General features: G+C 42.8%; 1 protein-coding gene and 1 long non-coding RNA gene across 2 annotated transcripts in view; one reads left to right on the plus strand and one right to left on the minus strand.

The window, feature by feature from the left end:
* LOC310853697 lies at positions 1–2,725 on the plus strand. The gene is made up of 2 exons (XR_014568824.1): positions 1–904; positions 950–2,725. It is a non-coding gene; the product is annotated as an uncharacterized lncRNA (long non-coding RNA).
* dcn (decorin) overlaps positions 2,048–16,206 on the minus strand; it is a 27,969-nt gene continuing 13,810 nt past the window's right edge. Inside the window, exons 3-8 of the mRNA XM_083758091.1 lie at positions 11,613–11,725; positions 9,101–9,314; positions 7,243–7,356; positions 6,510–6,603; positions 4,821–4,959; positions 2,048–3,679 (exon numbers count right to left, since the gene is read on the minus strand). Of these exons, the coding sequence (XP_083614217.1) occupies positions 3,479–3,679; positions 4,821–4,959; positions 6,510–6,603; positions 7,243–7,356; positions 9,101–9,314; positions 11,613–11,725 (875 nt within the window). The 3' untranslated portion in view covers positions 2,048–3,478. The remainder of the gene's footprint in view (positions 3,680–4,820; positions 4,960–6,509; positions 6,604–7,242; positions 7,357–9,100; positions 9,315–11,612; positions 11,726–16,206) is intronic.

Consider the following 16,206-nt stretch of genomic DNA (forward strand, 5'->3'; position numbering starts at 1 on the left):
GCTGTGTTTCGACTGCCCCCCTCCCCCTCATACAACACAAATGTTGTGTCAAACCATGTGACTCCCATTGGAAATGCATTGGGGCAAGATGTATCACACCCTTTGCATACAACAAGCATACATCAGTCTGTTGTAAGTGGTGTGAGTGAGGCCTCAGAGTTAAATCAACATGGCAGAGTTAACTCTTTGTGTTCAGATTGTTTGAGATCCTGTGCTGTTCCGGCCAATAGCTGTACTTGTCCTGTATCCTCAGTTAATCCTTTCACCAGTTTATGTATTTATTTACCCGAAGCCATCATAACCCCAGCAGGTCTCCGTGGGCGCAGTGATAATGCCATCTCACCCATAGCCAATAGTATATATTGAGCCTGCAATATGAAGAGTGCAGATTCATTCAGAATGGCTGGTAGTCAATTGTTTATTTACAAAAGAGACAAAATATTCCCACATTAATTTCAGGTCGGTAAATGATTATTAATGATTACCATTAATGATTACCATTATTAATTGGTATCTCACACATTTTAAACTATAACTGCCTCATGTAAACATGACTTCAAGCGTGGCAGTAGCATTGAATTGATTGCATTACATAACATATCTGATTCTGTCTCCCTGACAACCTATCCAACTGACCATGGCGCCACCATGGTCAGTTGGACCTCGCCCTAAAGGGCGAGGTCACAGTCACAGAGGTCACAGAGGATCACAGGCAAGGATCTCCATATATGGGCATAACAGGGAATCAGCTGGGAATGCCCACGTATGTAACTTTTTTCCTGAATTGCGAGTGTCATGTCTCCTCCGTGAGTGTGGCTGGCCAGACGGCAGCGCTGCTCGGCAGCTAGTATCTGACGGCGGAGCCTCTGGTGTACCATGGTCAGACGATGGCACCGCTCTCGAAGTTGCAGAATCTGCTCGGCAGTCAGACGATGGCGCCGCTCTCGAGGTTGCAGATTGTGCTTAGCAGCTAGTCTCTGACGGCAGCGCCTCTGGCGTTCCCTGGCCAGATGACGGCACTGCTCTTCAGTAGTCTCCTCCGTGAGAGTGTGGAGGTCACAGACCGTGACTAGACATGATATCACAATGCGTGATATGGGTACATTCCCGTATATGGGGATTGGTGAGTGACGGGGATTGCAAGTTAGGTGTTGTGACAGATGTCACAATGACCTGCGGCACCTGAGGGCTTGGCTTCATAGTGATCTGCGACCTTCGGTCGCAACAAAAATAATGATGAATGATAAAAATAAACTAGGCTATTTTCGCTTGGTGTAAATTAATGTTTTGTATCTGATCCTCTGCTCAGCCTCTGCTCAGCCTGACAAGTAATTGTTCTTCTGTGTGCTTTGGTATATCTTACCTGTTCCTCCTCTTGACCTTGTTCACCTATATTAGACCAGACATGGGGCAATACGTCATCCCCAACGCTGTGCCCCTTCTCCGGGGTAAATGGTGCATTTATATAGCGCCTTTATTCAAGGCGCTTTACACAGATTGTGCATCAATTCACCCATTCACACACACATGGCAGAAACCATGCAAGGCACCAACCAGCACATAAGGAGCAATTTGGGGTTCAGTGTCTTGCTCAAGGACACTGACTCTGGGGGAGCCCGGGTTTGAACAGGCAACCTTGCGGTTACCATCCAGCCACTCTACCCCTGAACCACCGCCGCCCACCAGCACCGGGGCATGATGCACCCTATGCTGTTTGACATTATTTAGCTTAATACATTCCCCGCCAGTATCCATTAATTAATTCACCTCGTATTGCCAGCATTTTCCCCCGTTCAACCCTTATTTTGAAGAGATATTGGATAGTATCGTCAAATTATATGAGCCAATTTAGGTCAAATAGCATATACGGTTACAGTGGAGAACATTCCCCCTAGCAGTGCTTCACACACAGCTTTGTTTTTTTGCCAGTCTTGTCTGTCTCTCCATTCCTTGCAGTGCCTGCTAGTGACTAAGGAGCACAACTCTCCACACACACCGTGGATAGAATGTGAGTTGTGGTTGTTGTTACATCCACCAGAAACTGCTCCTCTTTTTCATTAGTATTTTTATTTCGTTCAGGACACCATAGTGGGAGCCCCTGCTCCAGGAAGGAAAAAAAAAGAGGAACACCTTTATTGCTGATATATTAAGTCTGAGCTGTGGTAAGTGCTTGTGCTTTTAAGCAATTGAGAAGGTTTTATACAGCGTTTATATACAGCGTCTATACATACAAACATTCACACTAACATTGGTGCTGCGGGCATGCCAGTCCGCATTCACTCTGAAATTCTTCTCAGACTCTTAAAAAACAAAATTAATCAAGGAAACAGAAGGATGGATACAAACACTCGTTAACAAGAAAGTCCAGAAACCACCTGCTTCAAGTTGAAAAGAAAAACTAACACATCAAAAAAGCATGCATACTTATAGATCTTTGGGAATGGCTTCTTAAAAACATATATGGTTTCTTCTACATCTTGATAATCTATTTTCTCCTTGTTTTTTGTTTTGTTTTTTTCTATGCATATTACATACCACAGGGAGCAGGGGACGGAATGTGATGAAGAAAATCACTGTTGTGCCATTGAACTGTTATAGAAATACCCACACTAAGTCAACATTGAAGCAAAGCAGAAGACGTCAAAATGTGACAGCAGATACAGTTGCTTTTCTTTTCTTTTGTTTCCTTTATCTGTACTTGAATTGAGTACAATGCAAATAGAAATTCAGAATTATTTCAAAGAGCACCGCACGACAATCGTAGACTCTGAATACTATTCCTACTACACAGGTAATGTCTAGTACATTCTAATATACCGAAGGTTGTTAAAAGGTATGGTAAAACACAAGTTTTAAACCCCTCGCTGCCTGCTCTACAGGACAGCCCTCTCATAGTTCATGTGATGGCTTGAGGTTCAGAAAGCCTACAATTTATCCGAATGGGATTTCCTAAGATTTCCTACCCACTGAATAAAAAAAACCCCTTTCAGAGTGGTTATCGTTTGCAATTTTATCTTGTCCTCTGAACGAATGGCTGATGATACTGTATGATGTAACACGTTATGAAGGCGTATCGATTATTCACAACGTTGAATAGTAGTAGTAGTAGTGATATGATTGATGGTGATTGGTATTGATGTGATAACGATGACCTTTAATGACCTGGTGTAAGTGAGAGCGTTTGCCGTAGCATTAATGCTGGGGATGTCTGTTAAGCCGGAGGCGCTATCGATGCATTCCGCGAGAATACAATGTACAGTGTCCGAGGTCAGTATCCACTGTCAGAGTTTTCTAACATGTCCGAGTCATTGGAACGGTGGCGAAATTAGATGACATCATTTAAGGGGAGGCCAGGGGGTTACAGATCAGTGTTGCTGGGGCCGTGGTTCAAACACACACTCTTACAAATCATGCGCGCGCACATTCACAATGCATTCATTCTTTCTCTTAGATGGGGGGCGGGGTTGGGGGGTGCTCTCTACTTCTTCCTGTAGTTGCCGAGCTGGATGGCAGAGCGGTCAAAGACACAGCGGAATGTGATGGGCTGAACCTCCCAGTAAGGCACGGGGTTGCTGAACAGGCTGATGCCAGAGTACATGGCCTTCTTGGTGTTGAACCCGGGGGGGCAGAAGTCCTCTGTTCCCACGGCGGAGATCTTGTTGGCATGGAGATAGACCACCTGGGAGAGGGATTGAAATTATGAGATGTTTGGCCCCTGATTACAGTAAACTATAGAATGGCATTTCCACAACAGCCACTGTGACCTGTTTATTTAATGTAATGTAATGTAAAGGACTGAGTCGTATCCATAGCATTGTAGGTGATAGAACTTATCTATATTCTGGTGTCCTATTCAACACCAGGGTCTACATTTCTCATTGGAAGAGTAACGAGACCACCTCCAACCACTGCATACTGTATGTACTTTAAAAAAAAATTGTCTCATTATATTGTATAAATATCTGTATTCATTATTCATTCAATGCCCGGATTCAACGGGTTGTAGCTATAAAGCTAAATGCACAGAATAGAATGCCTTTTAAATGAGATGTGAATTTGTAAATAAATAAGTTAGCTAATGCACAGTGGAACTCAGCCATTAGCCATATATTTACATAATGCAATGAATTCACTTCAAGGGAAAGGAACGCTCAACCAGCGCAGCGATAGCTCATTGAGGCACGGAAGGCAGAAGGTTTATTATATATAGTTACCCTCATTCATTCCCCATAGTAATTAATTCTGCTTATTTAAATCAGCTGCCTCTCCAGGTCATCTCCCGTCTCACTCATTCGCTATGAGCTATCTCATCCACACCCACATTCCCACAGTGCAATTCAGGCGGCCTTAAGCAGCCTCAGCTCACTACTCATTCTACATGCTGAGCTGTCAAAGCAGCTTGTTCAGCGTCGGCGTAACAATTTCCCCCACCTCCCGGGCCTCCTCCCTATAGTTCTAAGTCCAGGTGTTATGGGATATTATTGGATTGTATGTGATTGTGTTGATTCATTGTGTTAAATCATGTGTTGATGTGTTATTGCTATGTATTGTTGCACATGGAATTATTGTATCTTTGGCTCTGCTCTGGGGGGTCGTTGATATCAGAGATGTGTCTCGGTGCACAGATAATCAGAGATATCAAATGTGATATCAGACCTGTATCTCGGTACACATATTACCTGACTGGTTACATGGAAGCCTGTTTGAACCCATCCTGTTTTTAAACGTTTAACCTTTTATCGCCCAGTTTTGAGTTAAGATAAAGAAAGCTGTGAGATTGTTGCTGAGCGTTTTGGAGACTGCCTTGCGGGTCTACTCACCTGTATGTACTTATGGTCAGGCAGACCAGGAGGCACACTGGTCAAGGCGTTGTTGTCCATGTGCAGCTCTCTGAGGTGAGGGACGTTGGCCAGCGAGCTGTTTTCCACAGAGCTGATCTCATTGTAACTCAGACCCAGCCTGCAGATGAGGAAACGAACACACGCGCAAAAGAAACCGTAAGTGTCGGTTGTGCTGTATGAGACAATAGGCAGGCAAACCTTTGTGCATGACATCTAACCCTAACCTTAGATCGACTGTTAATTTAACATTTAAAATGACTGACTGAAATCTCATGATTTATATTGTTTCATTTCCACAATCTGCCAGAAACATACTATGGATTATAAGAAAGGTTGTCTGGTGAGGTTAGTACGTACGTAGTTACAAATGTCTATGATAACACTGTCCTCGCCAAACTTTGTTTGGTTCAGAAAGCCCTGCCCAAGCCGGGAAAAGTTATTGTTTATGGCTTGATTATGCTGTAGCAGCTTTAAACTCTGTTGGTCTGTTGGATCAAATATTTCAAGTCTGGTCACAGTTTATCACAAATACCCTTTCAGTAACACTCATGATTTTGCTGTAAGTTCTTCCAAGGATAGATCGATTTTCAGCCTGATCGTATCCTTACCAGCCAAGCACACAGTGAAAGCCGCAGCTGTTTTAAGTGGAAATTAATTCGGAATATTGCTCCTGTTTCCTTGTTAATTCCATTTTATGGCTGATTGCATTCAAACTATTATACAAATCAAATGTCTCTATTATAATAAATAAATAGTATTGCCTGTGCATGAATGAAAAGAGTGAAATTGCGTAAATGGAGTGGGATAAATGCTTATTACAGATGGAGATTTTGAAAACTATTCCACACAGCTGTCAATGAGTAACTATGAGTACATGGAAAATGAAAAGAATTGCAGGCCTTCATCTTCTCCCTCTTCCTCTCCAACATAAACTATCTGTGCTGTACAACTGTGCTCTTTGTTCTTGTGTGGAATATCTTCCTCCCTCAGCCATCTGAGCAGTGATCTTATAAATATAGTGTATCCACTTTTATAAGCCAACCCGTTATTTTGATTATCCAGAAAATACTGTTTACGCCTGACTTTTGTTTGTTATCCAGATTATACCTTTAATGTGCTTTTGGTCCAGGTAAAGCTAATGCTTATAACCGTGTTGGGCAGTAGCTAAGAAACTATAGTTTAACTATATTTCCCAATAGCTTGTGGGTAGCTTCACTAGTTTCAGAATGGTGTAGCTATCAAGTTGCAAGTGATTAAGCTATTGTTTTCCAAATGTAGCAATCACTGCATTTTCAGTTGGCACAACAGAAAAGAGCACAACTGATGGTTTTTGAGTGCAATTTGTTCATCACATCAAAGAGAGAATGCTCCATGTTCAAAAGTTACTTTTACTAATTAACTTGTAGTGTAGCGCAGTAATTTCGTTACAAAGTGTAAGTTTAGCTAGACACATTTCTTCAAGTAGCTTGCCCAACACCAGCTGTATTAAACCAGAGAGTGAAATCGATTGAGGGATTATTTGAATGCAGAAAACGTGTGAGACATGCATTAAGGTGAGCTTAATGCATGCAATCCAAGCTACTGTATACATCGCAGGAAATGTACAACATATGGCTAAAATGTGGAATGAAATCATCAGGAAAGAATTCGAATCAGCCGTATCATTACTTAGCCAGGTTCTTCAGGCCCTTTAGACTGTCAGCCGTGACCTTGGTGATCTTGTTTCCATCCAGGTGAAGCTCGGAGAGAGAGCTGGGCAGCCCTGGAGACCATATCACAACAGGATTACAAGCTTGGTATGAGCAAAAGGGCCAACTTACGTTACGGTTTAACCACTTAACTTAAACCCTATATTTGTTGTTGACGGGAGTCCCCCAGGGATCTCTACTTGGTCCTCTCCTTTTTTTTCCTCCTCTACACAAAATCTCTTAATAAAAACCAGGAGCAGGTTTCAGCCAACACCCTGCAACTACTAAAGGTCTCCTTTTCGTTCACTATAGTGTCTGTCTGGTACATGGAAGTCTTTTGAAAAGAAAGACATTTTTAACATATATAAAGTAAAGGAACCTACAATGTTTTATAATTGAAAAGACACAGCATAAGAGTATACATTTTGATAGTAGTGGTATTGTGGCTCTCAGCTAGTGCAGAAAATTCAAATTATTTGTGCAAAATATCCAGGCTACATTAGCCATGTGCCAACATTTCAGGATCTGGCACAAATGTTCCCATATTAAGAGAAGGCCGTTTTGAATTTCTATGTGGTTAATTTTCTCAGTACTTTCACAATCCAAGTCTGCATTCTTGTGAAGGGTGTTTTTGGATGACTGGAAATAAAAACGGACCAAATCCCTGTCATTTCTCAAGCATTCAAGTATTCAACTATACAGCAGAATTGTACCTTTGGGGATTTCGCTGATGGCCGTGTCTGCGAGGCGAATGTAGGAGACCTTTTTCAGATCAGCAAAAGCGCCAGCATCAATCCCGGCTGCCTTGAGAGGATTAGACCCCAGCTCTGAACACGGAACAGAGGAAAAGCCACATAGTACATAAAATAAGATGAATCAGAAACAGCTTCATGCTTCTTGCAGCTTGTTACAGGAACATATACGTTTGAATCATACATCAACTGGTATAAAATTCCATTCTACTCAGAGAGGGGAGCTGTGAAATGGACCAAAGAGGGAAATGGGCAGTTGGAGTGAGATTCCATTCTTGAATGAGAAATACAGCACAGATGCTGTGGAGCCAAAATATCCTATCATCACTGTGTTGGGTGCAACCTTACCTTTGTTCCAATGGATCCAATGTAGTTATTTAGTCACAACAAGTGTGCTAATACTTTTCATTGGTTAAATGTAAAATCCACAGACACTTTCAACCTGGCGTCCCCTTTCTGGGCATGCCGAGAGACATGTTGAGAACTTGTAGACTCAGACTAGCCCTTGGAACCTCACCCTCCGCTGTTAGCTCAGAGAAGAGGTTCCTTGGCAAGGTATAGGGCTAAATCCAAACGCAGTGGCGAAAAAGTATCCAAAAAGTAGTTCTGAAGAGCTATATATAATAATATTATTTTTCAGTAGCAAAGGTTTCGTTTCTTCCTTTGCATGGTTTTAACCTATATGAACTCTATCTAGAGACAATATAACCTATCCTCAGCTGGGGAAAAGGATTGAGGTATTTGCAGTAGCACAGAACCGGATTTGCATGTGTGGGGTAACGTAAAATTGAATTATGGGAAGACATTCGAACGCCAGTTTTGTACTGTTCTGTTATTCAGATTAACCTGACACTAAAACAATATAAAGCTTTGATTTAAAAACAAACAGTATTTGACCGGTGTCTGCTAATGCCGCCTACGTTTTTCTAATATAGTTTCTCCAGCTTGATTTATTTTCCTGGAGAGAAATAACTATTTGAACAAGGGATCCAATGTGTAATAATCAGCCCTTCCATTCCAACCCGTTATCAACACATATCAAGCCTTTTTATTCCAAGTCTCTTTGTACAAAAGAAAATGTTCAATTTCAGTAGCTCATGCCAGCTCATACTGTACTCCCTTGGCCCCCCTGGCCAACAGGGGATTCCTCTTTGGCTGTGTAGTAGTAGATGCTTGTATTCCCATATCCTGGGTTCGAATTGCACTTCAGCAGTTTCATCTAGGGAGGTAGTATTTACAGTATGTAGTAGCCAACCACCCAGTTTTGTAAGAGTAATATTCACTTTTATATTATATCATTGTTTGAATATACCCCCTTTTAACCATTTAAATCCTATACAGTACTTTGTTTACCAGAGTATTATAGCCGAGCTACAATCTCACAAAATGTCGCAATGTGAGGCATTATGAGGTTGTAGATTTCACTGAATGTTCGCGTCCAGTATAGGGTTGCAAGGGGTCATGTGGTTAAAGTGAGTATTTCCGCCCAAAAATGACTTGTTTTCTATCAATTACACACCCCGTGAAGTCTTGAATTCATGGAGATTGTTGCATATCCTGAGCCAATAATTTGATAGACCGGGTAATTTGATGACCGGTCACTCGGTCAGTATAGGCGACTCAGTAGGAAAGGCTTTGAGTCTCCGCCAGAGATGAAATTATTGGCTCAAGAATGCGACAATAACTGAACAATCTGCATGAATTCAAGGCTTCATGGGGTGTGTAATGGATAGAAAACAAGTAATTTTTGGGGATGAACTACTCCTTTAGTTTAATCTAACAATCCTTAAAACATCCAGGAAGTATTTGATCTCCGTACCCATGACGATCATATTGACCATGCCCTGGAAGGCGGCCTTCTTGATCTTGGTGATCTCGTTCTCGTGGATGCGTAGCTCCTGTAGGCTCTTGGGCATATTGGCAGGGATTTCCTTCAGCTGGTTCTTGGACAGGTAGAGACGCTGCAGCTTTGACAGAGGAGTGAAGGCCTTGGCATGGATGGTGGTGATTTTGTTGTTGACCAGGATCAGAGCCTAAACGGGAGAGGAAGGAGTCACAGTTTAGCTGTGATACTAGTTCCAATAATATTATACACAATAAATGGTAATTTGTAATAAATAAACAAATAAAGCTTTTGTGCTTCATTCTGCTCGTGTTTACAATATTCGCCGTACGATTCCATGAATGTATTACTGTTTGCGCTTTAACATGTTTCTGCAATGGCAGGTGAAGAGTAGTAGCTCAGCTCTTGTTTTGTTTCACTCAACCTCCTGTGAATTCATGGATTCATTCTACAAATGCATTACTTTAAATTACTTAAAAACAGGGCAGATATCACAATTTGCATAGCTCAAGTTTGTGTGAAGGAAATCAGTCTGGCACTACTTTCCCGTAGAAATTATTCTTGTAGTGAGATTTTTAAGTTCAATTTAGATATTGTTTGTCTGTCTGTGACCAATGTGTTATTGCCGGAAAGTTGCTCTGCACATTCATGCTCTCCTGTTGATTAACTTGATTGTGGTGTTCCCGTGACCATTCAGGACCACCACAATGAACTGGGGGAGATTTTTTAGATCTTGGCAAAGGCCTGCACTCCACTGAGTGCATTCTTGTTCAGATATATTTTCATACTCGACCTCAGACTATCCATGTCAGAACCGTTGAAACATATTGAGTTATGCGTTATGTGTTTGTCATGTTAGTAAGGATAACATTATTTATTTTTGTGGCGCCTTGGCAGTCTAGATACAGGGCCAAGTTCAAGTTGACCCTGGCCTCAACTCAGAGAACATTTCACTCCCGCTGCGTTCTGCTCTCACGTATGGGAGGAAATGTGAGGTATGCGGTCCATCCCACATGAGATGCCAATTAGATTACACTGGAAACAGCTTTGGCCGTTAGACAGAGGTATTTATTGCAAGCTACAGTATATGGGTTAAGGCGTGAGGTTGTCAGGCCCAGGGGCAAATACTTTCCTTGCACCTGGGGTTTGGGGGAATGGTGGTGCTAGGATCCAGTTCTTCTGGCTAATACATGGGAGCAGAGGTGCTTTGTGGGTGGCTGGCTGGAGGATGTGGAATCCCTGTATGTTTTAGGTTGAGTTATGGCTCACACTGTGCAATTAGATTCGGCTGTGCAGTTAAACATTAAAGTTCACATATTGTAAACATCATGCATAAGAGAATTATCAACTGTATGTTGTAGCACCATTAACCGTGAAACACAAGAGGTGGCACTGGTAAGTTAATAAACCACTAGACATCTACAGAGAGGGTCTGACTGAGTTAACATATTTGATATACAATACTATTTCAATGAATATTAGTATAAATATAATCTATCACCATCTTCTTCTTTTCCTTCCGGCTTTTCCCTTCAGGGGTCGCCACAGCGAATTATCTGCCTCCATCTCACCCTGTCCTCTGCCTCCTCTTCTATCACACCTACTAACTTCATGTCCTCTTTCACTACATCCATAAATCTTCTCTTTGGTCTTCCTCTAGGCCTCCTGCCTGGCAGTTCTAACCTCAACATCCTTCTACAGATATACTCACTATCCCTCCTCTGTACGTGCCAAAACCATCTCAGTCTGGCCTCTCTGGCTTTATCTCCAAAACTTCTGACATGCGCTGTCCCTCTGATGTACTCGTTCCTGATCCTATCCATCCTTGTTAGTCCCAGAGAGAACCTCAACATTTTAGTCTCTCTCCTGTCTTTTCCTCAGTGTGACTAAACCATACAACATAGCTGGTCTCACCACAGTCTTGTACACCTTCCCTTTCATTCTTGCTGATACAGTCCTATCACACATCACACCTGACACTTTTCTCCACCCATTCCAACCTGCTTGCACTCGTTTCTTCACCTCTTTTCCACACTTTCCATTGCTCTGAAATGTTGACCCTAAGTACTTAAAGTCCTCCACCTTCTTCACGTCTACTCCCTGTAACCTCACTATTCCACTTGGGTTCGTCTCATTCACGCACATGTAATCTATCACCATAATATAATATATTAGTTCACTTGTCTCATGCATATTACGTGTGCATATGCAGGCAAACACACTCACACACAATTTAAATGTGGTTCTATTCTACTGTCTCAGTCAAGCCAGCATTCTTTGCTGCTGTTTTCTCTCAATTCTTCCTCAATATGCAACATATATTTTGGTTACTACCCTGCCTACTTGTCAAGTTCATTTCACACTTGATTAAAATCACATTTTATGAAGCATACAGTACTACATCTGTTCAAGCCGAAATAATTGATGCCATATGATATGTCGATATACAGTATAAATCACAATACTGTTAAGTCAACGGTTTACGTACATGGAGACCCTTGAGGTGCTTGAAGTCGCCCTCTTTGATCTCGCTGATCTTGTTGTTCTGCAGGTCCAGCAGGGTGGTGTCTTCTGGGATGTCGTCAGGGACGGACTTCAGACCTTAACACAAGGACAGGATAGACACAATAAGAGAGATGCAATGCAACTCTCAGTTGCATTGCGTCTCTCTCTGTGTGTGTGTGTGTGTGTGTGTGTGTGTGTGTGTGTGTGTGTGTGTGTGTGTGTGTGTGTGTGTGTGTGTGTGTGTGTGTGTGTGTGCGTGCGTGCGTGCGTGCGTGCAAGTTTGTCGTGGCAAATGGACCATGTCCTTTTCTGTGCTTCAGCTGTAATGCACTGAGGCTGATGGGAGCTGGTGTTTGTGGTGGGTGGTGACTGACAGCCCTGGTTCTAGTGGCGAGAGCTTGAGGTCTCGCTGTGACCTCATAAGAGGAAATGGCAACAAAGGGGTTCACTTCAGTGGGCTCAAGTTTCCTATAGGACCACTGTTGAAATGTGCTTGCAATTCTGTTCTTGAGAAATTCCACTGTGAAATGACACAGATTGACAATTCCGTACATACACTAGAAAATCCCAAAATCCATGACGGGGGCATGGCTTTCACCCCATTATCTCATTGGGGCAAATGCGATCCCAACAACATTATTTACAATTCTGTGCCTATCGGGTTGCAACTCGGACGGGGCTGAGTCGGCTCAATCAAAGGCATCCCTCCGTTGTGGTTAATGGGGAGGATTTCAGTGTAATATGTATTTGGGGTTTTCTATACAGAAGACGATCCGTGTTATTTCATCGTGTTTGGGTGAGATCAGGTTGGAAATACAAATACACACATTATTGCTGAAAACCCCAGTGGTCCAACAGCATATAATCGGAATCTGAAATCTTAGGAAGCAGGAGCAGTGACCTTCAAACCAACACTCGTGCTACTGAACTGAAGAACAAATATTTCATGGTGACATTCCTAAGCCTAAGGGACCAAATGACTAGTAAGTGCTCCAAGGTACACAAACTACACATGGTGGAAATGGCCCTTGAAACTAATTTCCTTTGGAGTGAGCCAGTCACTGCATACCTGGACCTTGAGCTCATGCTGAACGCAGTTTTGCTTGGACCATAAAATAGCAACAGTATATACTAGGAACCCATTTGGTCACCAAGCCTGTATTTTGAAGGAACAGAAAAATCATGGGAGTTACGGTTCCGAGTAGCAAACGTATACTGGTTTGTATGTCGGGAGGATATGGCAAGAAAAATCAAAGAAGTAATAGCCCGACCCACGATTCACATGCAGCGGAGCATTTTGTTTCCATTTCTGAGAAAGGGGACATGTAAAATAAACTGTTTGGTACTGAGAGGCTTACACGCAGACACATTTTGGCTCAAGAGCCTTTGGCTGTGTTTTGTGCACACAAACATCGTTTTCAACTGAACGTCCTTTAGTGCCCCGCTGTCAGCTTTTCCAACACTGCTAAGGAACGGTCATACAGCATTCGTGGTCAGTGACCTCGCGATTGTAAACCTCCACTCTTCTCATTGTCTTTCTTGACCTTTGCTCATCCATTTATCCTCTTTCACTGTATTTTTCAGCTCTCTATTGTTCCTATTCTATGGCGAACATTTGGTAAAAAATAGCAGATCTACAAGCTCACAAAGCATTGCACTGTGTATCAGTGTGACCTCTATATTCTGATAGTACTTATAGCTAGTGTTTGTGTTTGTTCTCTATACTGGAGTCTCCATGTCTCTGGATTGTCATGACACAATGGGCTCTATGCACACATGCCATTTTGGAAAGAACTTGGGCCACTTCCCTACTCCCTACTTCCTTTACAGGTGTAGGCCCTGTTCCATTCTGGTCAAACGGAGTCAGGGTGCTGTTATTGTGCATGTTGGCTCATTGGAAACACTCTGCTACACCAGTGGGTCTCAAAGTGTCCTTGAGTGGGTTCCAAATGGACCCGTACAGGTGTGTAACTCTGAGAGTGTACAAATGGCATTTGTACACTCTCAGCTTTATGGGGGTCCTTGCAATATAAAAGTTGGAGAACCACTGCACACTATATGGAACAGACTTACAGAGCGTTAATTAGTATCATCGGTAACACCTGTGTAGGGAAGCGGCCCGGAAGTAGGAAGAGTTATTCTGTGTGCATATAGCCCATTCAGTGAGCAGCCAAAATTGAACTGGAACACTATAAATTTGAAGCGGATAAATGGGTACTCTTTCTGATTGTCAGCCAAACATTAGCAACACACCTGAAAATGTATATCTTCTGTTTATTAAAGATCTTGGATCGAGATCGAGATCAAAAGAGCCTTGTTGTACTGAACAAACACTGCAATGATAACTCACAATATATGCTTTAACATTTTAACAAAATACTATGCGAACAGGGTGATAGTTGGCACTGCATGTAATCCTACACACTGGGGCGACAACTGTCAGCAGGGAGTGTTGGGTGGGAGGAGTAGGACCAAAGCTCTACGTGCTATAGGATACAATAGCAGTGACAATACAGAAATGTGTGTGGGGAGGAATCAATTGGCTAAATCGGAGAGAAATGCGCGAGAAAGAATAAGCCAACAATGCATCACTCTGCTATGCGTTGTGAGCACCAATTTCGCGGAATGTCCGCCTATTTTCAAAGAACGTTTTTCTATTTTAGCCAAATGTTCGCCTGTTAAGACATTCCCAAAAAGGGATGCTATGACGGTCCATGTGGTTACTGTAAATGTCATCACCTTTCTTTCCTCTCCTGATCCCTCTGGCGAGGAAAAGGCGCGTGATCGAATGCATTCCAAACTGCTGGGAGCTTGGGGAAGGGAGCCACATGATACAATGGTTTCCTAGCTGTCATGGAAGAAGGTCTCATGGCTCCAGTAAACAGTTTAAAACAGGACCTGTCTGTGTATATGCATGGGGGACTTTAAAAGAGGTGAGAGGAGTGTTATTCAGGTGCTGTGTCGGAATTGGCTTTCCCGAGTTGTTTAGTCTCAACAGCCTTTAACCATTTGACTAAAATGCTCTAACCCTTATGAAAACACAACACACATGATGGATTTGTTTTGTGTGTGTGAAGTCTGGTCTGAACGATGTCTTGATTCCACCAGTGGACTTTGTAGAGATCATTTACCGTTATTACATACTGTTCCACCAAAGCATGGGGTCATATCTATCAACACAATCAGTGCTGCTGTAAACGTTTGGATGTGTGACGGCAGCGATCTAACCAAGTTGGGCAGCCACAGCTGAATGGGTATAGGGAGGCTGTGAGTGTGTGTGTGTGACGTGTGTGGGAAACAAGGTCCCTGGTTCACCCCGTGTCACTGAGCAAAAATAATGAACTCCTATAAATGCTCCCTTTGCGCTGTATTAATGGCACCTACTGCTCCTCCTGATAGTAAAGATGGGTAAATGCCGGGGACACATTTCATGTATGTGGAAATGTACTGTGACAACAAGTAGAAGTGGGGAGTCCTCTGGGGACCACATATGATTATTATGAAGTGACCTCTCTCCTACAGCTGAGTGAAACCCTATACTAGTTACAGTACTTTGAAGCATTACTGTACATTGTTTTCTTTGCACTATATTTACTTCCCTTAGATTAGGGCTATGGTTAAGGTTAGGGGCTGAGTAAAAATAGGGCTGGGGGACATGGACACCCTCCCTATTTAGTTGAAGAATTACCCTGTTGGCCCAGGCCGTAGCGTAACGGTCTGGGCACCGGACTGGTAATCCAGTCGCAGTGTGCCGCGGGTTCGACTCCCGGACCCGACACGGCCTTTACTGCATGTCATCCCCCCATCTCTCTCCCCGTTTCCTGTCAGCCTACTGTCTGTCCCTTCAAAAATCAATAAAAGGCGTAAGCCGCAAAAAAATATCTTAAAAAAAAAAAAAAAAAATTACCCTGTTGTGTTTTGACTATTGGGTTCACGCCACTTACTCTGATCTTGCTCCGGATAGCATTGTGTACTAACTGTGACTACTATCTCTTTATTAACCAAGACCTGAGGTTCGATTCTACAAATGCCTTCTAAATCAGTAGTTCTAAAGATTTTTCAAAAATTTTCAAAAACAGTAGATCTGTGTACAAGCTCGCAGCGAAGTTGAATAAGACGGAGTCACTTGTATCGTAGCTTTGTACTGGCAGTGGCGTTTCTCTTCATGCTGTGCAATGTCGAAACGTATATTCACTCTATTCAGCCTTGCGTGACGGGAGAACCCAATACCTCTATTGTAGGCACTTTTAATCATTGTCTTTGAAAGCAAAGTGAAGGAATGGGATATGAAGCGAATCATTGCCTTGGGTCGAGGCCCTGCCGTCTCCAGCAGATCCAACCATTAATGGCCGTGTTTATGTCATTTCCTGCTCTTGTGTGGGTGTGTAACTTTGGAGCAGAGCGAGGGGAGAACCGTGTTGATGTGCCTGGATCATCAACGGCCTGATTACCCCACGGGATGTGAGTTGGCTCCGAGTTCCTATGTTAGTCATCACACACACACACACACACACACACACACACGCTCGCACAGAGCAAAGCCCGGTCCATGTTTATTGAAACGGTTGCTACGGTAA

The sequence above is a fragment of the Protomyctophum parallelum genome, assembly GCF_964188405.1.
Source record: "Protomyctophum parallelum genome assembly, chromosome: 22".
In the NCBI taxonomy this organism is placed as follows: Eukaryota; Metazoa; Chordata; class Actinopteri; order Myctophiformes; family Myctophidae; genus Protomyctophum; species Protomyctophum parallelum.